Here is a 21,150-nt window from a genome sequence, read left to right as displayed (position 1 = left end):
ACGACGACCCCGGATCCTTTCCGAGCAGCCGCGAGAACTTAGGAAAATAAATAATAATAATACTCCTGGGGTTTTTTGGCCGGGTTTCTTTCCCGAAGGACTGTGTGCGGTCATCTTCAGGCCCCGGATCCAGGAGGGGAGCGCTCCCCGCCCTGCCCGCCGCCTCCGGGCTGGTGGCAGGATGCTCGCCGGGTTCCCGGGGCGGTGGCAACCGCACTCGCCCCTTCCTGGCCGTCTTACCCCCGTGGGGACGACAGAAACTCCCGAGTGGTCCTGATCCTTCCGGCCGTGGCCTCGTCCTGCGGCTGAACCGTCGGGCTGAACCGTGCGAGAGGAGGAGAGAGCCGAACGCTGCCCGCGGAGCAGCCCAGCCCCGGCAGGAGCAGCCCAGCCCCGGGCAGCAGCAGCCCAGCCCCGGCAGCAGCAGCCCAGCCCCGAGCAGGAGCAGCCCAGCCCCGGCAGCAGCAGCCCAGCCCCGGGCAGCGCTGCCGCCGCTTGGGCCGTCCGTGCCCGCAGGGGCAGCGCCAGGCACCGGGAGCCGCTCCCGGGTCCATGTCCCAGAGGGGTCGGGTCAGCGGGAGGGGCGGGAGCAGGAAATTAGGACAAACTAGAGATGAATGAGGGGGATTAGATAGATGGTCCCCTCTCTTTCCCAGCTCCAAAAAGGGAGCTACTGAGGAAGGCGCGTTTCCCGCAGTCTCCTGGCCTGGATATCAGGGTCCCTGCGCTGTGAGCCCCCCACTCCCTGAGCTCTCAGGCCCTGGCTGACGGGGCCGAGCCCGCTCCGTCCACCCCAGGGCGGATCCGCAGCCGGCCGGGACCGCTGAGCCCTTCGGTCTGGGGGTCCCTGTCCCCGAGGCACGGGCTCAGGACGCGTCCTGCCACGGTGCCCCGGCCACACCGCGGGTGGGAGCAGGGAGCTACCCCAAGGGCTGCGCTCTCCCAAGGCCGGGGCGGAGGTGCGAGGCGCCGGTGATGGGCGTTGCGGCAAGAGCTCCCACAGCGGGGAAAGGTTTCGGAAGCGCCCGGGGGGACTCCAGGGCAGGGCTGGAGGGAGCAGCCGGGAGAGCGCCGTGCCTTCAGCACTGCGAAGTGCCGGCAGCCCGCGGCCCGCGCTGCCCGTGGGCAAACAGGTCCGACCCAAGCATGGTCGCAGGTCCCGCATAGGGGATTCACAACGGGAGAGGTCCGTGCCGTGGATCTGATCTCGGCCGCGCAGACTCTTCAAGACGGATGTTTACCTCCTCCGAGTTTTTTAATTGGAAAGAGTTAAATCGAATTAAAGGAAGCAAATAAATATCTACGGAGGGAAGTTTCGTTGGAGGAAGGCTGTGTTTGCTCACTGAAGCCCCGAAAGGTTACAGTAGGTCGGTAGCGGGGTCGCTCGCACAAACATAACTCGCATCCCCGGTGCAATGCCGGGGTTTAACGGCGCGCCCTTCCCTTGCGGCTCCCCGCCGGCGGGCGGGGGCGGCCCGCGGGGGCGGCCGGGGCCTCGCCTTCGGGGCCGTCCCGTACCCGAAAGCCAGCCGGGACACACACCGCCGTCTGCAACCGCCAGCCTGGGGAGCCGGCAGCTCCTCCGCCGTCGAGTTATGCCAAGACGAGCGGCTCCAGCAGCAGTGCTCGCAGCTAGCCGCCGCATGCTCCTCTTTTCCTGACTGCCCGGAGTGGGGCATAGCTGGCGGATAACGCGCAGTTAAGTGCAGTAACTGCAGCTGGAGTATGTCGGGACTGCGCCTGGGTCACATCCGGTGCTAAGAACGGGAATAAGGCTGGGAAGTCGCATGGAGCCTCACGATGTGAGGGCAGTGCCGCAGCGGCGGTCTGAACCTCCCCGAGGTTTCGTTCTCGACCTCTGAAGAGAAGCGAATTTATTGCTCCCACAGGAACCATAAAGATAAATGCAGTCGTGTTTCCAGTGCTCTCAAACATCGTCGTGACAAGTACCAAAGAAAAACAAGAGGGTAGCATTTGTTTTTTATTCACTGCACTTGCAACAAATAAGGCCTGGGATCACACTGAATGGTAAAAGGAAAAAGCTGTTATCTGGGTGCTGCCCCGTGTCCCCCAGGCCCTCCAGCCTCCTCTGTCACTTCTGTTCTCAGCCTCTATGTTTGCTGACCATACCGTCTGCCTCAAGGTCTGCCTCCGTGATACCATCTTCTTCCCCCTGTAGACATCCTCTTCCAGCAGGCTGTTGGGCAAAAGACATCCGCACTGCAGCTGCCCCCAGATGCGGGTTACCCGATTCCTGCCAGACTGGATGGGTGGCAGTTGAGGTCTCTCTCGGGTCTGTCCCCCCCAGCCTGCTTCGGAGCTCTGCAGAACTCATAGGAACTCGGTATCTTGGAGACCCATGCAGAGCTATCGTGTCAGCCCGCTGGTTGGTATTGATCACAGGGTTTAAGAGTTACGAGGGAATGAGGATAAGTGGCAGACAGGTAAGCAGAGCGACGCATAGTCCTTATTTCCTTAGAAAACTAATGATAAGAGGAATATTAAATAGGGAGCTGAACACTGCCTGTCTTGGGCAGTGAACAAGTCGGGGAAAAAACCTGCACTTTGCACTTTGTGGGAGGGAAAAAAGAATAGAAAGAAGAAGGAAAAAAAGGACGAAAAAACCCTAACACATTATAATGTCAATTTGCCTAAATTTCTAACTGTTGAATGCTGGACTTTGAAACCCTACATATGTTTACTAGAAGTTAGGGTACATACAACTTCCAGCAGTGCTCCTGTCACACTGGCTTGGACTCCCCAGTGCCAGGTTCAGGTTGAGCTGGTTGTACCAGCCTTCTGAGATGTGTCAGGGAAAACCATTGCATCATTTGTCTTTTCCAACTTTTTAAACATGAAACATTTACTTTGAAATAAAGAAGAATCTGGTGATGACAGCAACTGTCTCAACGGTATAGCTTGTATGCGATAACAATACCCCACTATTTCCTTTCAACCCTTGAAAGATACATGCGAACATTCATTACTACAAGAAATAGCAACTAATTTCATTTTCCTTTTACTCTTAAGAAATTGTTAAATACTGCAATGAAAAGTCCCCCTTTTCGTGTATCTTCTAGAAGCGGAAGGAAATACCCATTTATTCACTGACGTGCATATTGCCACAGAGTTACACCGAGAACAGATACACTCTACCAAGAAATATCTTTACAGTTTTAAAATATCTTTGAGTTTTGCAGTATCACCCAGTCTTAGATTTCAAAGAGCGTGATGCTTTTTCTCCCCCAGCAAAGCTTTGCCTTCCCAGGCTGCTGCAGGCCTGTTGACTCCCCCCTGTTACAGGAGGGGATGACACTGCCGGGAGGGTGGGCAGGACTTTCTGTGGTGCTAACGCCTCCTCCCAGAGCTTCTAGGTTGGAAAAGACCCGATGGGATTATAGGAGTAAGCTAGACATGGGTAAACTGAAGCAGGGGAACAACAGTTTCCAGAGCCCACCTCAGCAGATTTTAGGGTAAGCCTAAGAAGAGGCAGCCCCCTCAGCCAGGCCCTCCATGAGGTCCCCTGGGAGGAAGTCACAAGGCCCACAAGACTTTGGCCCTCTGGTCTCCCCAGCCTGGCAAGTGAGGGGACTGCCACTGAGGTAAACAACATCCCCACCTGCTCAGCTGGGATGTGGGCTGCTGGCCTCTGTAGAGGCCCTCAGCTGAAGTGGTGAAATGGTTGTGATGCGGAAGAGTGAGGTTTTGTATTTGTTTTACAAGTCCAGGTCCTGCCTTTCCTTTCCCTTCCTGCTACACTGCGAGTGTGCTGGGCACTGCCTCTGCCCCAAGCGCTGCAGCTGGTCCAGGGCTGTGGGGCAGTGCCCACACCACCCAGGCCCTCTCCACCCTACCCCAGACCTGCCCATGCACCTGACCTCTCCTCCAAGATGAGCAAGCAGTGAGAGTGTCACTGGGCTGGGGCTGCATCTCTCTCCAGCATCCAGGGTGCTTGGGTTATTCAGATTGCAAAAGAAACCCCAAGCAGGCTTATTACTTTTTTTCTGATTAGAAGCAGAGCAGGCAAGTGCAGTTGGAGACATACCTCTGAGCCAAAGCTCCGAGGTTAGGGATCAAACACGAGAAATGTAGGGATTGTTCCAGGAATTATTTACTGAAAAGGTCTTGCGATAGTTTCGGAGGCTGAAGTCAAAAAGTGTAGGTTGTGTTAGGGGGAAACCCACCCAAGGAAAAGGTGCGAGTGGGGAATAACACAGTGTGCAAAAGGCACTTCTGATCTGCTCATACACTGCCTGCCAGGACTGCAGGAACTAGGAAAAAAGTTGTGAAGAGGCTCATTCGGGACTGACCAGCTCCAGCTCCATGCCACTCTGCATCAGCCCGTGCAAGGAGCTGAGGACGGCTCGCCCCAGGCAGAGGCAGGATGGGCCCGTGGCCGGGCGCTGCCCAGCGCAGACTGCAGAGCACTTCAACCCCATCTCAGCCTGGCCCCACGAGTAGGGTTGCTCTCGGATCTGCTCCCTGAGCCCGGCCGAGGCGCCCGAATGAAACCAACGCCGGAAAGACCGGGTACTGTCCCGGCGCCTGAGGAAAACAACTATAATAAAACATTCCCTGATTTCTGATTAACATCGTCGCGGGGTAACCTAAGGGGAGTTTCAGCCTGGCGAGGGGCTGACGGGCGCAGGCAGCCCCCTCGGGGGAAAGAGCCGGGGGGTGCCAGCCGGGGCAGCCGGGCCGGCCAGCATCGCCCCGGCGGGGGGTGTCCGGGCGCGCAGCCCCTCGCCCCGGCCCCGCTGCCGGGAGCGGCGGCCCCGGGCCAGCGGCAGCCGGGTGTCCCCGGCGCGGTGCCGCCGGGCGAGCGGGCGGGAGAAAGCTGTCAGCCGCGGCGAGGGCGTGCGCTGGCTCCGGCTGTAAAGGAGCACAAAGCTGCTCGACTCAGAAAAGCGGCTTCATTTGCATTCCGCTCGGCCGGAGCGGGGTCCCCCACCCTCCTCCGCCCCCCAGCCGGCCCGAGTCACAGGGGAACAGAGAACGTACTCGGGTTAGTAGGCGATGGCATTTATTTCTAGTCTTTACGGAGGTCTGACACATGTACACCAACGCTTTCACCGTACAAAGAACTGCCAAGAAACGCACCCTGCCCCAGCCGGCCCACCTTCGCTGCCTGGACCAGGCTGGCACTTGGGGGGGGGGGGGGGGAGAAGAAAAAAAAAATTAAATTCTCGTCTGGTCTCATTTATTTAAATAAATATAAATAGAAATTTTATATAAAACTATTCACAAACAAACCGCCGTCCCAAACCCAAACGACCCATCTTTATTTCTTTCCTTATTTTTGTAAGAAGTCCGTCCAGGAGGTTCTCAGCCCTACAGGTTTTTGTTTGCGTTTCAGTTCTTTAATGTCTCGTCTTTCGGTTCCAAATATGTTTTTTTTTTTTTCTTTAAACGGCCTGGGGGGAAGGCGGGGGGAGGCCCCTGGTCCGTGCGAGCCCAGTCCCGTGTCACATGTTAGGAAGAGCAGGTGCCCGCTCCTGGGGTTACATAAATAACGTTTTAGTGGAACTCTCACGACTAAAACATTTACATTCAAAAAATATATTTATATCTCTCTCTCTATTACTGCGAAGGGATGAAAATGAACCTGCCGGCCGGCGAGGGCCAGCCCGCTCCAGGTCGGCGGGCTGCTGTCCCCGGGGCAGCGGTGCCAGGTGAGCCGCCGTGCCGCTGCCCCGCTCCGGGCTGGGACCCGGCGGCGGGAGCGGAGCTCCGGGCCGGGCTCATAACGGGGAGATCTCTTTATCCTCGGTAGCCGACGAGGGGGATAGAGACTCTTCGTCCTCCGACCTGGGGTAATGCCCCTGGCTAGTGCTGCACTTGCAGCCCCCGTGCGAGTTTCGCTGGGTGCCTTTGCCTTCTTTCTTATGCTTCACCCTCCTGTTTTGGAACCAGATTTTCACTTGCTTCTCGGACAGGTTCAGGTAGGTGGCTATCTCGATCCTCCGCAGCCGGGACAGGTACATGTTGGAGGAGAATTCCCTCTCCAGCTCCAAGAGCTGGGTGCTGGTGAAAGCTGTCCTCATCCTTTTCCCGTTTTGAATTTGGCTGGAATCGGACCCTCCTGGACGGGAGAGAAGCGAGAACTTCAGTGGGGCGGGGGAAAGGGAAGAAGAAAGAAAAAAAACCCGAGAGAGAGAAAAGACCTTCTCCCGCGGCTTTCCGCCCCGGGGCACCCTCGGGGGAGACCCCCTTCTCCCGCTGCCCCCCTCCCCGGCGGCCGCAGGGCTCCTACCCATGCCGAGGCAGTGGAACCTCCGGGGGTCGCTGACGCTGTAGGTGGCGGCGGCGCAGGCAGGTGGGTGATGCGCCGGGTGCCCCAGGGCGGCGGCGGCGGCGGCGGCGGCGGGCACGGAGGCGGCGGGCGGCGGGTGCTGCGGCGGGTGGTGAGCGTGGCCGGCCCGCGGGCAGCACTGGGCCTCGCCGGCGGCGGCGGGGAACTGGCTCTTGAGCAGGGGGATGGCCCCGCCGCCGCCGCCGCCGCCGCCGCCGCCGCCGCGGGAGGAGTGCAGGTGCGAGGTGACGCAGAGCGGGCAGACGCAGAAGGCGCCGCTCTTGCGGGACGGGCAGCCCGGGCCCGACACCGACATGACGAGGGGGGAAGGCATGCTGAGAGGGATGAAGAAGTCCTGGCCGTGGTGGTGCTCGGGCAGGGACGGAGCCGGCCTCGAGGAGTCCTTGATGATTAAGGAGTCGACGTAGAAAGAGCGGGACATTTCGGAGGGCTGCCGAAGCCGGGGGCGGCTCTCCCAAAGTCGGGTTTTTTCCTGCTCGGCCAAGTTGCCACTGAAGTCCTGGCGAGGCGAGAAGGTGCTTATGTTCGAGAGCTGAACAAAAGGGTCCCTGGAGAGGGCTGGTCTTAAAGTCCCCCCGCCTGGATCCCCTGCGCCGGGGTTTTATATCAACTATTTAAACACGTGATGGCTGAAAGCCTCGCAGATCTAAATCTCCCCGGCTTCCCAGGCCGGCAGGAGAGGCTGCCGGGGGGGTGGGGGGGCAAAGCGGGGGGGCCCCAAAGCGTGCGTGCTCCCTCGCTGCCCGCTGACTTCAGTCCTCCGCCTCCGCCCCAGATAAATTATAGGAGCGGGGAAGCCGGGGAGGGGGCGGCCGCCCCGGGCTGCGCCGCGGCCCCGTCACACGTCGCAGCCACATCCCCCTGTCAACACACCCGGGAGGTAAAATCAGTCGGAGGGAGGTTCTGCTCGGGGGTTTTCCCCGAGGAGCACGCTCTTTTCCCCGCAGGAAGGGGAGAGGGGAGCAGGTGATGCGCTGAAACAAGCGGGTCAGCGCCGACCCCCCCCCCCCCGCGTAAAGTGTCATCCGAGGGGCCGTGACTCCCACGGAGGAGTGGGGCCAACCGCTGTCCCGGCCCGGTCCACTCCCTGCGGCCGGACTCCTCCAGGAGGCCCTTTCCGCACCAGAGGAGCCGGGGTCAGAGACACGGACATAGATATAAAGTCGAGGATCGCGCGTGTGCGTGTATCTGTGCATGCATCTGTGCATGCGTATGCGTGTCGGGTGGGTTGGTGGTTTTTTTTTCTCGCCCTTTTCACCCCCAGTGAATCTTGCCAAATTGGCAATTACTCCAACGGACAAAGGCTTGAAATATCTGGACACTTCTCAGCCAAACGGTGTCAAAACGGAAAACTTCCAAGTGAACTTCCCCGACCGCTTCAGGACTGCATGCGGCAGCGCTAATGAAAGGCGACCATGTCGGGGGGGGATCCTTTGATCTCCACCAAGTTTGCTGAAGCAATCATTCAAAGTAAAATTGGATAAACAGCTAAATACGGTCGGTGGCTCCGGAGCATTTCAGATTGCATTAAAAAGCCAAGGTATTCACAGCATATTACACGATTTTCCAATGACCTGTTTTATGGGAGTTTAAGAAGAGACTTATCGTTAATGGAAGGGCGATCGCGTTCTTGTTTGGCAGATGCGAAGCGGCATTTAAAACGGACCACGGATCCCATCCCACTGGACTCGGGAAAGGGAAGTGACAACTGTGCTCTAAAGCAGAAAACACAGACTACGCCTGATTACCAGAGGCTGAGCCGAGGCTAGGCAGTGAATCAACAGCCCTAACGCGTTTAGAGGCGGTTATCGTGCACAAGGGCCGGACCGGGACGCGGGCATCCTACGAGCCCTCCCGCACACCCGCTCTCCTGCTGTTAAAACCCTGCAAGACAGAACTGTTGCCCGCCTTCTGGTGGAGACAGCGTTTCCTCGCCCCTGGGACCAGCGAGGCGCAGCGGTGCAACTCGAGCCTTGTCAAGAGAGGGGCCAGGTCTGGCCCAGCTGTCCCGGCCTCGTCCCCAACCCGCCGCAGGCAGTGCCGCCGTGCAGCCCCCCCCCCCCGCCCCGAGCAAGGGCCGGCTGGACCCCGGGCCCGGTCGCCCTCCTCCCCGACGGCCCGGAGCGGGCGTGATGCAACGGTGTTTTTAGGGACACTCTGCACTCGGCGATCTGAGGATTTATGGATGGCAATTAAAGTTTTATGAATTGCAGCTGAGGCTGGTTATGGAGCTATTTGAATGTGATTAGAATTCAATTAGAAAGTGTTTACCGGCCGGCGGGGCTCCGGAGTGTAAACAGGCAGCTATTCCAGCAATGCGCTAATCCCGCGTCTTGTGACAACAATTAGGGACTCGCGGGGTTTAGGCGGGTCGGCTCCGACCTCACCTACTTTTCCCCAAACTGCCGAGGGCTCAGCCGAGGCCCCGGAGCCGCCAGGCCCCGGAGCCCCGGGCAGCGGCGCGGCCCGGTCCCGGACCGCTGCCCGCGCCGCCGCCGAGGCCTCTGGCCGCCGAGGCGCTGGGGACCGCGGCTCCCGGGATGCGGCGGGTGCCCCTCCCCGGGGCTGTGCCTCTGGAGCTCCGGGGAGAAGATGTTAAACACGGCCACCCTGCACAGGCATGGGGTTTTGCCCGGCTCTCCCCGTTTAAAACACAGTTCATCTGGCGGAGATTGGAACGGATCCCTGCGTTTTCTTTCTTTTTCCTTTATGAGAGGCTTTTCTGGAAAAGAATAATAAAAAAAAACCCCTCGACCTCAGTGGAAAAAACTGTCTGCAGTGATAGAGTGGATCTGGGGAGGGGGCTGTCGTAAGGGAAGGCAGACAGAGTAAGAGTCGGATCAAAATTGCAACTTGTAATTGTTATAATAAACCAAGTGCAGTGATAAAAGAGAGGAGGGGAAAAAAAAAAAACACAAAGAAAACCTACCCCTGAAAGCCAGAGCAAGAAAAGAAGTCATTTGAAAGAAAAGATATCCCAAACCAGGCGGAATGATGTAAGGCGTGCGCCCACATCACATCGGCCTCGTTACAATTTTATTTTTCAATAATTCTGTCCGATAAAATTTCATTGTCCATTAAGTAATCCCCGAAATGAGAGCTCTTATGAGCCTATAATGAGCTCTAATTGCTACGACTGGGAGAGCCACGTGGAAGGATTTAGAAGGTATTAAGCAGTTGGGTACAGAGCACAGGCTGTTACCTAGCCATTACTTTCATAATTCAAGGAGAAAATTAGTCCTTTTAAGGGAAAATCCTTTGATTCCCTTCATTCTGCTCGGGGTGACAGAGTATAGCTTTGTCTGCCTTTAGTTCAAGACAGTGTAACAAATGAGAATGTAACGAAATTGCCCCCTTTTGAAAGTGGAGCAGTTCAAAAAGAACATCAGAGCCGCTCCCCTGGTCCGCCGAGCGCAGGACTGGGTGCTGGTCCCTCTTTTCTTCCAGATGTCTCTAACACCTTTATGTAGAAGAGATTCACGGCTTAAATGACAAAAGCGACTCTTTCCCTTCCCTCCCCCAACCCCGCAGCTCCCGGCAGAAGGAAAAGCCATGCCCGCCCGAAGAACGCGCGGCTTTCAGGCGCGCATCTCCGCCGAGTTCACGGGAGTTCCGTGGAAGCGAGTTCCGTGGAAGCGCCGCAGCCGGGGGACGCGTTGCCACCAGCAAAAAAAAAACCAAAACACAAAAACAAAAAACCGAAACAGGCTCTGCAGAGCGGCCGTAGCCGCAAGCATCACGCCGGGGTGACACGCGTGGCGCTGGGCAGGACGCGCCCCGGGCTGGGTCGGTTCCCAGGCGGGAAAGCCCCGCTCGAAGTAAAACCGCGCGTGGGTAAGCGAGGGGCCGCGGGTCCTGCGCTACCACCGTGTTTGTTCGCTAATCTGACATTGATTTCCTATTAGTTCCCAAAGCGATCGGCGATCTCGGAGCCGGGTTTTGTGAAGCGAACGCAAGCAAAAGACAGGACTTGCCCCCAGCTCCCATTAAGGAGGTCATTATAAAAGCGTGAACAAGTCTATTAATGTTTTATTGAAAGCGCATCGTTAACTTGTATCCATCCTTTTCTGAAAGTGGCATTGTGATATTGCTGTCTGTGGCACATCTTACCCAATATAGCCCGAGATTTCTCCATTATCTGTAACCAAGCAACACTTTCTGAATACCAAAAATTGAAAAGAACCGCTTAGTCTTCAAGAAAGTCCTCAATAATAGTGGAAAAGAACAAAGATCCAGGAGACAACAAAATGCCACAGGGGTGACTTTTCATGAGCAATTATCTCTCATTAATCAGAAGAACAGCTGCAATATTAATTTTCTCTCTTTCTTCCTCTCTTTTCACAGTCCCCAACATTTGAATAATCATAAATTTTGATTTCATGGAGCAGCAACATTGCCAGCGACTTCGAGACAGAAGCTACCTACGCAGGGCGCACGCTTTGCACATAGCTCTTATTTTAAGGCTGCCAAAGAATAAAGCAAAGCAAAGAAAAGAGAGGAAAAGTTTGGGCTGGGTCGCTTCCCCCCCCTTTTGCTCGGGGCACGGATTAAACCAGCAGCCCCTTCCCTCCACCCCTGCCTCTTTCACTCACGGAAAGTAACGGGCGAACGTACCGAGTGTCTGCGCTAGCGTAAAGCGTGGGAGTTTCAACAACCTCGCTGTCCATTTAACTTCCAAACATGAAGCCAAGCGTTGTAGATCTGTCCAAAGAGACAATCTTTGGGCGTAACACGCATTGTGAGACTTCAAAAGGCCCTGGCGTTATATGCACTGAGAAGCGCATTCAGCAAGAAGGGTGCAATGCCTCTCTTTTCAGGGGCTCAGCCGCTGATTGTTTAACAAGCGACGTCGCCGCGGCAAGAAAACCGCGCTCCTCCAAAGATAAGGATGTAGCATTAAAACTCGCTTTTTTGGATTTCAAAGCATCTCATTAAGGGCAGGGGCCGGCGACCGCCACGCCGGGGATGGGAGCCGTGTCCTGGGGCTGGGAGCGCGCAGTGCCGCCTGCCCAGCTCCTCGCTGCCCGGGGGGACGGGGCAAAGCCGAGGCCGAGACCCCACCACCCCTCAAACCCTGCCCATCTCCGGGCACCCGCATTTCCCTCCTCGGCCCCGTCGGGCAGAGGCGCGGACCCTCTCCCCGGAGACCTGCTCGCAGCCCGGCAGCGGCTACCGGGCTCACCGGGCTGAGGAGGGGGAGCCTGCTTCTCCCCCTTCCCCGCAGACGCAGCTCCCCGGTGCCCTTCCCTTCCGTGGGAGATTTCCTTTGCCCCCATCCCCGGTCATAAATTACCCCACCTCGACTCGGCACGGCAGCCCCCCCGGAAAATCGGGCCGTTTCCGAGGAAATGGGGGGGCGGTGTGTGACTGAGAGACCTGCGGGGCCCCCCCGCACGGAGGAAGGACAGGCCTCCGGCTCCCCTTCCCCGGGACCGCCGAGCCCCTCTTGCCCCAGCGCCCTCCCGCCCCCCGCCGCGCCTGTCACCGGGCGTGGAGCTCCGGCGCGGCAACGCCGGGTCCCGCCGGAGCCCGAGCAGCCGCTTCTCGCTGGGGAGAAACCTGCCCCCTCCCTCAGCCCCTCGCAGCCCTCGGAGGGATGACGCTGCTCCCGCCTCACGTTGTCGGTGCTTTTCACGAAGTTCTTTTCCACCCGATTAGAAGCAAATTTCTACGCGAGCCCCTCAGGGCGGCTGGGATGGCAGGCGTTTGAGCGAGTGCTTCAAAAAAGCCCCAGCAGCAGCCTTCAGCCCGCTCTTCCTTCACAGCCTGACTCTGCGACTTCTACTTTCACCTGCAGGTCTACCGTGATAGCTGTCTTTAATGTAATGACCAACCAGCAGGCCTTGTTATTCTGCTATCGTTTTTTATTTGGAGTGGGAGCTTTAATTACTCACTTTGCAAGGTTCTGCCTAAGTGAATCAGGTCTGTACTTAAACACGGGCTGCTAAGTCTTAATTCTGTCCCTCTTCAACCCTCTTAAAAAGAGTGTTAGCTTGTTGTGGGTTACCTTCAGTGTCTGGATGCAAAGGAAGCTTCTTGTTTGCACCTTCCCACCATGGTGAACTCTACAAATGGTGTTTCTGCACTGTCCTCCTACAAGAGATCGTGTGGAGGAGCCGGAGGAGGAAATGCCCAGTGAGATTATTGTTGTCTGCAGTCTTGTCTGGTATTTATCTGAGCCTGGCTTTGCCATGTCCCTAGTACTCTTCAGCTATGGGGCAACATCAGGACAGACACTCCAGGCAGTCTGGGCCCTGGTTTCATTAACAACCTTTGTTTAGAGCTCTAGCAGCCAAAATTGTTAGCTGCCACAGATGACCTGTATGAGGGAAAGCTGTGATGGTGTATCTCTAAAGGCAAGAAAGCTAAACCCCTGCAACAGCCTCAGTGGAGGTTTATGGTGGGAGATGGAGCTCAAAGCCCAAGCTCGTGTGAGTCAGAACAAGGATGCAAAATGCTGCTGTGGACCCTGGAACACACAGCCATGACCAGTTTTGTTTTTACATTGATGTATCACAAATCAATACAAGAGTGACACATTGTAGTAATACAGGCCCCAATCCAGCAAAGAACATCAGATTCTGTGTAACACTAAACATCCTATTCCATTTCTACCCTTGAAATTCAACCCTCATGCATTTCTATCCTTAGGGGCCATGCTTAGGTTGAAGCATTCTGCTTGACAGTGACCAAAAAGCAGTCTTTTGAATTTGCTGTCGGAGGAAATGCTGCTTTTTTTAATCCAGATTAACAGGAATGGACATTAAACGCTGCTTGTAAGAAAAATGAAGAGGTCATCAAACATATCATCATATTATAGGAGCTACCTGTTTCACAGTCTGAAAATTGTATGAATTTTGAGTTCACTTCATCCAGCCTAAACAAATAAAATGGTTATCATTTCTTTCCTTTTTCCTGTAATGAAAGTACAGATGTGGCATAGTTCAAGAACTGTAGAGCGATGAAGGAACTACCTAAAGGAGAGATGGTACTACTCCTGCAGACTCAGGAAGCAGAGGGGAATACAGTTAATGATGGAGTTCCTCAAGAATAAGTCTCAGAAGCAGTTGAATGAATTAGTTTAATTTGTTTTCTTGGCACAGCCAATAGGACTTCGCTATTCATAGGGGAGAGGTGAAGTCAGTATCTGCGGAGACTGGAGTGCCGTACTGGAAGAAGTGGATTCTCTGAGAAGAGGAGTAATAGAAGTGCAATGATAAAGCCAATATAAGCTAGGAGCTCCATGAACATGACATTGTGACTGAGGCACCTGGGCACATTAATCCATGTTTACAAAGCATCACTGTGGCATGGTCAGGCGACAGGTATCACAGAGCATAACAGGCAAGGCCATTCCACTAAGGAAATGGAAATACTAAAGCCACCGTGCGTGGAAAACCTTGTCTGGGACAGCAGACAGTTTTCCATGTCCATCTCAGAAAAGACTAAATCAGAGCAGGTCCAGAGAACAGCTTTAGGAGTATAGTATTAGAGCAACATGGACCCTCATTAGAAGACTCAAAGAGAGGAGACATGACTGTTGCTTATACCAGTGAGGTAAATATCCACAAGCAAGAAGAGCTATTCCATCTAAAGAAGAGTATCACCACAAGAACAGATGGATATACTCTGGCTATGTAGAAATTTAGCCTGGAAATAAAAAAAAAGCTTCCAAGTATGAGAGAAATGAAGTTCTGAAACTCACTGTGGGATTTACCAATGGGAATATGAAATGGAAGTAGTTTTAAGAGAAAACTTGACACTTTTCTGACTGTTATATAACAGTCCCTGAAGTTACAGGATTTTCTTCTGAAGACACACACCAAGCCTGCTTAATATCCATTTTGACATAGTACTGACTTAAAATTAAGTTGTTGATTATTTGAGGGAATGTATTTTCTAAGGAAGATGCTGGATTGGTATTCCTAGAAGCTAGGGTCCACAGAGCAGCTAGAGCATGGCTGGAAGCAGCACTCTACAGCATCTTCCCTGTCCTCTACCCTGTACCATCCGTGTTCATTGCCTGGTTAGTGTTCTGGGTATCACCTCCGCTCCAATAGGGACTGGTTTGTGTTTATTTCCTTTTTACATTTGCTGTTAAGATAATGGAAGACAAAAGCCATGTGTGCCAAAATGGTGGTTTTTTTCAGATGTCAGAACAAACATTGGTCTGATTTTGATGCGATCTGGAAACCTCTACAAGAAATAAACCTACCATCTCATTTCTTCAGCTTCCTTTTCACAACATAGTCTTAGCTTTGTCCAAGCAGCTGTTATGTGAAAACAAATCTCTAATGCCTGTGGCTGGAAGCAGTCCTTTTTCAGTTTCATCCTTTTACATGTATTTGTATCCTCAATTTAAAATAAAGGAACAAGCCCAAAAGTTTCAGGAAGCAAGAGTCTCAGTGAAGTACAAGCTAGAGTTGCCCTACCTCTTGCTTTGCTAGGAATAAAGTAACGTATTAAAGAAGCACACAATATGAGCATGTCAGAATGGAACCAGAATGAAGATTTTTATTAAAACAAAATAAAAAAGTTTTGTATAGCCTGCCTCTTCTTATTTATAATGAAGACATTGTCCAAGCTTGTATTTGAAGCTTTCTCTTTGAAAAATCATATTTTACAATCTTGTGTAAGTATATAGTTCAAAGCTTATTTAGTCTGCTATAGTGTTGAGACTATGCCAAAATCTAATGGAAAAAGAATGACAGAAGTCCTGAAATTAGTTTATAAGGTTCAGAGCACTATTTTAGTGAAAAGTAAAGACATTAAAATGGAAAAAAAACCCCAAACAGTATGAAGCTTCTGAAGAAGGAAGAAGTATTGGAACCTAAACCACCAGAAGATATAACCAGGAAGGTATAAGTCACAATTTTAAAGTGCAAACAAAATATAATTACTATTACACATTGACCAGATGAAAAAACATCAGCCAAAAAAGAGTCCAATGCTTGAAGAGCAGCTCAGACTCAAGTATCTCCACTTTAGCAGTCCGGGTTCTCTCTCTCACACTGCAGCTGAGGCAAAGAACTAATGTTGCTATTAAAACACCTATACATCTAGAATACAATTAACACTACAGTGCATAAGAGGTATGACTGTCTGCACTCCAGACATACTGAGACAGACTTGTTACAAGTCAGAAGATGGAAAGGTTTGGGGAAAAGACTGCTCTCAGTTACAGAGTCGTAAGACGGAGTTACTCTGCAGCTATTCTGAATGGTGCAGTGGGAGTAGAATTTGGCCTGGTGTTTTCAAAGGTTAGTTAAACAAAATATGACCTTTTTCAGGCTAGGAGAACAAAAGAGGTCAGCTCATTCTCCAGAGCTACAAAAGGTCTTTCAAGGGTACCAAAGAAATAAAAATAAAAGCCATGATCACACTTCCTAGATGCACACATAGAAACAACACTTGTATGTTAAGGTGTCACCCAGTGGGAAAAACCCTGGGAGCTTCCCAATCAACGAGAGTCCTGCCAGTAATTCACCCCGCTATGGGAAAGGTGTACAGATTCAAACAATCAAATTTGTCCAAGGTCCCAGAGCAAGATAGTTGCGGAACTGGGAGTTGACCCAAAGTCTCCTACCTTTCAGCATCTTGCAGTAAATAACAGTGCTTCATAAGGGATCGCACAGAATTGCAAAGTGTCTGCTGAATCTGATTGCACTTTAATAGCTCCTTGGGCAAAGGAAGCCTAACGCAGCTTCCCCATTCCTCTGTGGGTAAGAGTTTATACAGGTTATTCTCCTGCTCGCAAGGACATTCTGGTACAAGTTGTCCATTGTGTACACATAGATCAGTTACCCAGACTTCACTGATTTCATTCTCTGCCGCAAGTTGGAATTGTTACTCTAGTCTCTTTGAGGAGAGAAGACAACTCTACTCCAATGTCTTAACCAAGCTGCAATGAGATTTCCAAATCTGATCACAAAGTGCCTTTGAATCATGTGTGCAATTCTTTCCTCTGCTGCTTCTTTGCACTTGCATCAAGAAACTGTAGCATTCATATGGTGATGGGACAAAGCGCAGATTTTCACTCTGCTACATCAGGCCTGATGCTTAGGGCGAGACTGCCAGCATCCAAAAATGAACTCAAAGATCCTGAAGAGAGGCAATTCCTTTCTGATATCTCTCTTGCTTTGAACGTAAGTTTATTTGCAGGTTGCAGATTATTCCCATCTCATGCTTTGCCACAGGGGTTGGAATTGTTATTTGTTCTTTACCTTCCTTGAGCACCTCATGCTCTACAAATGTAATATATTCCACTATAAGTGGTTTTGTCACACTTTAAACAACTTCTCAGAACAAGAGCATCTATTTTTTTCATGCTTTGTGGATCATGCCTCATACTATCAGAGAGAAAAATATCTACTTGGAAGCAGAAAAGATGTTATTTTAAAGATGTTCGAAAGGAAATAAAATTGTCATATCTGAAAGAGACAGGTGTTAGAAATCTCTCTTTGTTTATAAGCATTAGGAATTAAGGTATTAGCATGCCCAAATATTAATGAACGTTAAAGTGTTCAGAGGAAATCTCAGTTGTTCATGTTTTGATGATTTTAAATGAAAGACATCCTTCCCTGTTCTCTTTAGATCAACATTTGTCACAGTAATTAATGAGGAAGTAATTATAATGTAATTTGTCAGAATAATCTGACAGGCAAAGAATTATGTTCTCAATCCTAAAGGAATACATAGTTCTAGTTTTCCAACAGATTGGGTGCATGTGGGTGGCATAGCAGAGGGTATTTGCCTCTAAGCAGGATAAAAACTTTGGCACTTTCTATTCTCAAGCAAAAATGGACAGAGGCATTGTCTAACTCTCTAAAATATGTTACCTGAAGGCATTTTATCTTAACAACAGATTAGTAAATCTCATTTTAACACTTTCTTCATATAAAAGCTACTTCTTTTTATAGTGACTTTGAGATTTGCAGTTCAGTTGCAGTAGTTAAGTAGTCACCCACTGTTTCATTAAAATGGTGAGTAAACAACTTATTTACCAGTCGTATTTACCAAGAGAAAAATAACTGTCCTCAAGATAAACTATGAGATGAGGCATCAAAGCATGGAAAAACAAAGAAACAAGGAAAAATAAAGACATTAAATTAAAATCCCTGCTGATGTTCAGGGGGGTATGATTGTTCACTCCAAAAGCAGCTAGAAGAGCCCCACATTTGTCTTTGGCTTTTTTGTTTGTTTTGTACTTTTTTTTTTAGGATAGAAGTTGACCACACTTTACCCAGCTAACAGCATCTATACCTCTAACAGATACAGCAGAGGATTCAGCCCACAGTATTCCTTCGTAATTGTTTTCAGCACTTCCAACAGATATTGTTCTTAAAGGTGATCTTCTGAAGAAAGGTTTGATATTGTACATTTGCCATTTTAAGAATGTCTTAAAACCCTAGAACTTGCTGTTCCATTTGTATGTTTACATGACTTTGTTTATGTTTGGTTTTAGCAGACTTGTGCTTTTGTACTTGCAGCATTGAAAAACCCCATCAATGTCAATGCTATATCTGTCTCACATAAAATGAAAAACAGAGACTTTTTGTGTGTTTCTGTTTAATTGATGTGAATACAGAAAAAAAAAAAGCAGCAAGGATTCTGCTATATTAGATTCTCGTGTTGATGGGAAGGGAAGAAACAAGTGACCATACATATTTTCCATGTCGGTGAGTCCTACAAGAAAAAAACCCAAAGTCATGCCTAAAAACAGCCAAGAGTTTATCTTGCCTGCAGGTTATGTGGAACACAAGTTGGTCTTTCAGTGGAGCATATCACAAATTCTTTTTGGATTAGGAGATTCTGCCTTCAGTAACGTGTTGTCACGTGGTCCTTGAAAGAGCAGGAGTATCCAACTGCAGCCATCCACAGTTTTAACAGACTTGAAACTACAAGGACTCTATTCTTCATTTTGCTATATGTTAAGGAAATTCTGAAAAGGAAGTACCTGCTTTTCTCTTCACATGAGATCTATGCCTTCTGTACTTTATTTATGACTTATAAAGAGTCTCTTTCAGAAATACTATTTTCTATATAGAGGTATCTTTTGAACTCTCCTCATTAACCTCATATATGCAATATAGGAAGCTGGACCAAAAGGAAAACAAAATAAATTGCGTGACAGGAGGAAAAAAGGCTAATAAAAAATAAAGGGAATTGGAGCTATTAAACATATCTTTTTACCTAAGAGCTCACTCAGTTCTGCATCATAAAGTCAGCAACACAACTCTGACTTCTTGTAATGGTTTGGTATCAAGACTTCCCTTTGCTTTTTGCGCACAAAACCTTGGTTAGTTTACCTGTGGTTTTACAGAGATTTTGCAAAATAATCAGTTACTTGGCAAGAAACTGCAACAAAACTGGTCAGAGAAACAAATGCAACTGTGTGGCTCTAACAGTAAGTTCTGCTGTGTTATTTGTAGCTACCTACCCATTCCTGACTTCGCCTTTCCACGTTTCTGCAATATTGTAACTAAACCCTCATTTTTAGGTTTTGTTTTGTTTTGCTTTATTTTGTTGAAACTCAAGGGGTGGTGGTGACTGATGCCACTAGCAGGAATGTTTACGTTATCAGTAGCACTTTAGCCAGGCTTGTCAAGAGCAATGGGACATTTAAGCAGGACAGAGGAGCCAACCCAGAGATGAGAGGCTCTGTGTCACAGGAAGGAACTGATGTGAGAGGAGGTCTCGGGGCGGAAAAAGCAAAGCACCGCCTGCTGTGAGTATCCTTGGAGGTTTGCTACAGTACTGGAGGTTTGCTAAACTCCCTCTGTGGTGTCCATGAATGTGTGATATAGTCTATTATTTCTATCTTCCTCTCTCTGGCTTCTGTACCCTCCTATCCTCCCCTGCTTGCCCTCTTCCCTTGCTGTCACCACCCACTCTTGTTTTCCTTCTTCCTACTTTTCTTCTCTTAATTAATCAGGACAGAAAAAGAGAAGCTGTTCCTGCCAGCTTTGCTTTGCTGTTGAGAGTGGTGGTAGGAGTTCAAAGAACAAGGTTACTCCTGCATCTGCTGCTTGTTCTTTGATGCCCAGTTGCATGAACCTGTTTCCTTCAGAAGTCCAACAATGTACTAATTAACAAAGGAAAAGACAGGGAGAAACAAGCCAAAGACTGGGAGGAATGAGGTGAGTGACAGTGGAGAAGATGTTAGACAGAAGCAGAGGGAAGAAGCAATGACAAAGGGGGAACTGGGAGAGAAACGCACAAAAAGGAGAGGGACAAATGATGAAGGAGAGCAAAATAAATAAAGCAGGCGGCAAAAGAGAAAGAGAGGGAACTGGAATAAAGAGCTACAGAAAAAGAAATGTGACAATGATTTAAAGTCCCCTTTAGATTACCATACACAGTCATTACAGAGCAACTCTGAGGACAGCGAGTACCTCGGACAAAGAGAGTTGTGCGTGGCACCAGTTCTCCCCCACTGAACTGCTAGGTGCAATAAACAAATTCACTGGGGAGGGCACTCCTAACTGGAACAACAACACAGTGCTCTTCAAGCTGGGCTTTAGGCCTACCCTCTTTTATTTAGATAAAAAGAGAGTAAGTGGCTTAAAAATACAATCAGTATGAGCCTGGCATTACTCTCACTGTTCCCAGAGAAAGGACAATGCACTGTGAACAGGAGAGGTGTCCCACCATTTCGGGTCAGAGTACACACCAACACAGTCACAAGCAAACGCTGTGATGTGAAGGCATGGACTTGGGAGTGCGTGGCTGGCGGGTGGTCTGGTGCACGACTGTGAGGTGACAGCAGCGGAGAAGGAGTGACTACTCGCACAATACTCCTTGAAACAGAGGAGAGGCCCATAGTAAGACCTTCTTCAGCGTGTGGTAGGATGCCAGCTGCACAGAACATTTTTCCACAGTTTACTTATTGCCTCTAAGGGTGGTCCAGTACTGCTGAGACCAGTACTGAAGGTGTCGACACCAATGGGACAGAGAGACACAGCAATCTCGAGATTAAGGCAGTTAATTTCTGCCTGAAAAACAAGATTCTAACAGTGCCCATGTGGATGATGAAAATGTTACTTAAACTGAATTTTTCATAGGTGGCTGCTGGCTGTGTGTACTTCAGTTTTAGTGCCTGTCCCAGAAGTCCGATACGCTGAAGTACCTTGCACTCACCACTGCAGTCAGTCGCAGCGCTTTGAGCACACGAGGTGCTACAGAACACCTGCTGAAACGTCACGGGCGTCTCAACCTAGAAACTCAGCACTTCCGCGTAACAACTGCCACAGCTCTTCATCTGTTAAAGGCTACCACATACTGAACAGCTGCAAACAGCAGACCATGGAACGGGTATTTGTCAGGCAAGTAACGTATACCTAATGCAATGAACTAACCGAGGGTCCTGGGACTTCCTTTCTCCTTGTCTTAAGCCCACCAAGCGAGCTAACCAAGCTTGTCACGCCATGCAGCACAGGGATCTCGGACCTCAAACAGGGTAGCTGGCCCCTGCAGCACTGCTACAAGGGCTCAAGTGTGATGCAGGTAAGCCCACTCCTTCAACGTCATTTCCAAGTTTTCCAGCATGGTGCTGCACAGCATTAACTCTGGTTACCTGGCTGCTACTGTGAAACAGTCATCTGAAAACAAACAGGTTACCAAATTCATCTGTAGAGCGAGCTAGGACAAGTAGGCGTAGCTTCACCGAAACTGGTGGGTTTCCTCTTGCTTTTGCCAGTATTAAATTGGGTCCATTTTCTCAATTTCAGGACTGTTAGGCAGAAGCAGTGAGTCATCAGTCCTGCTAAATCCAATGTCTATGTGTGAGACACATACACGAGAACAGTAACTAGGTAAAAAAACCACGCATAAGCATA

At 50.6% G+C, this 21,150-nt stretch overlaps 1 protein-coding gene across 1 annotated transcript; it reads right to left on the bottom strand.

Moving 5' to 3' along the window:
* Positions 1 to 5,741: 5,741 nt before the first annotated feature.
* On the bottom strand, positions 5,742 to 6,734 carry GSX2 (GS homeobox 2). The gene is made up of 2 exons (XM_075499210.1): positions 6,254 to 6,734; positions 5,742 to 6,082 (listed from the first exon to the last, which is right to left on the bottom strand). Exons 1-2 carry the CDS (start codon positions 6,732 to 6,734, stop codon positions 5,742 to 5,744), a joined length of 822 nt encoding a protein of 273 aa, XP_075355325.1.
* Between the last annotated feature and the right edge of the window lie 14,416 nt (positions 6,735 to 21,150).

The sequence above is a fragment of the Mycteria americana genome, chromosome 4 (genome assembly GCF_035582795.1).
Source record: "Mycteria americana isolate JAX WOST 10 ecotype Jacksonville Zoo and Gardens chromosome 4, USCA_MyAme_1.0, whole genome shotgun sequence".
Classification (NCBI taxonomy): domain Eukaryota; kingdom Metazoa; phylum Chordata; class Aves; order Ciconiiformes; family Ciconiidae; genus Mycteria; species Mycteria americana.
This window is presented reverse-complemented; position numbering and strand designations above follow the sequence as displayed.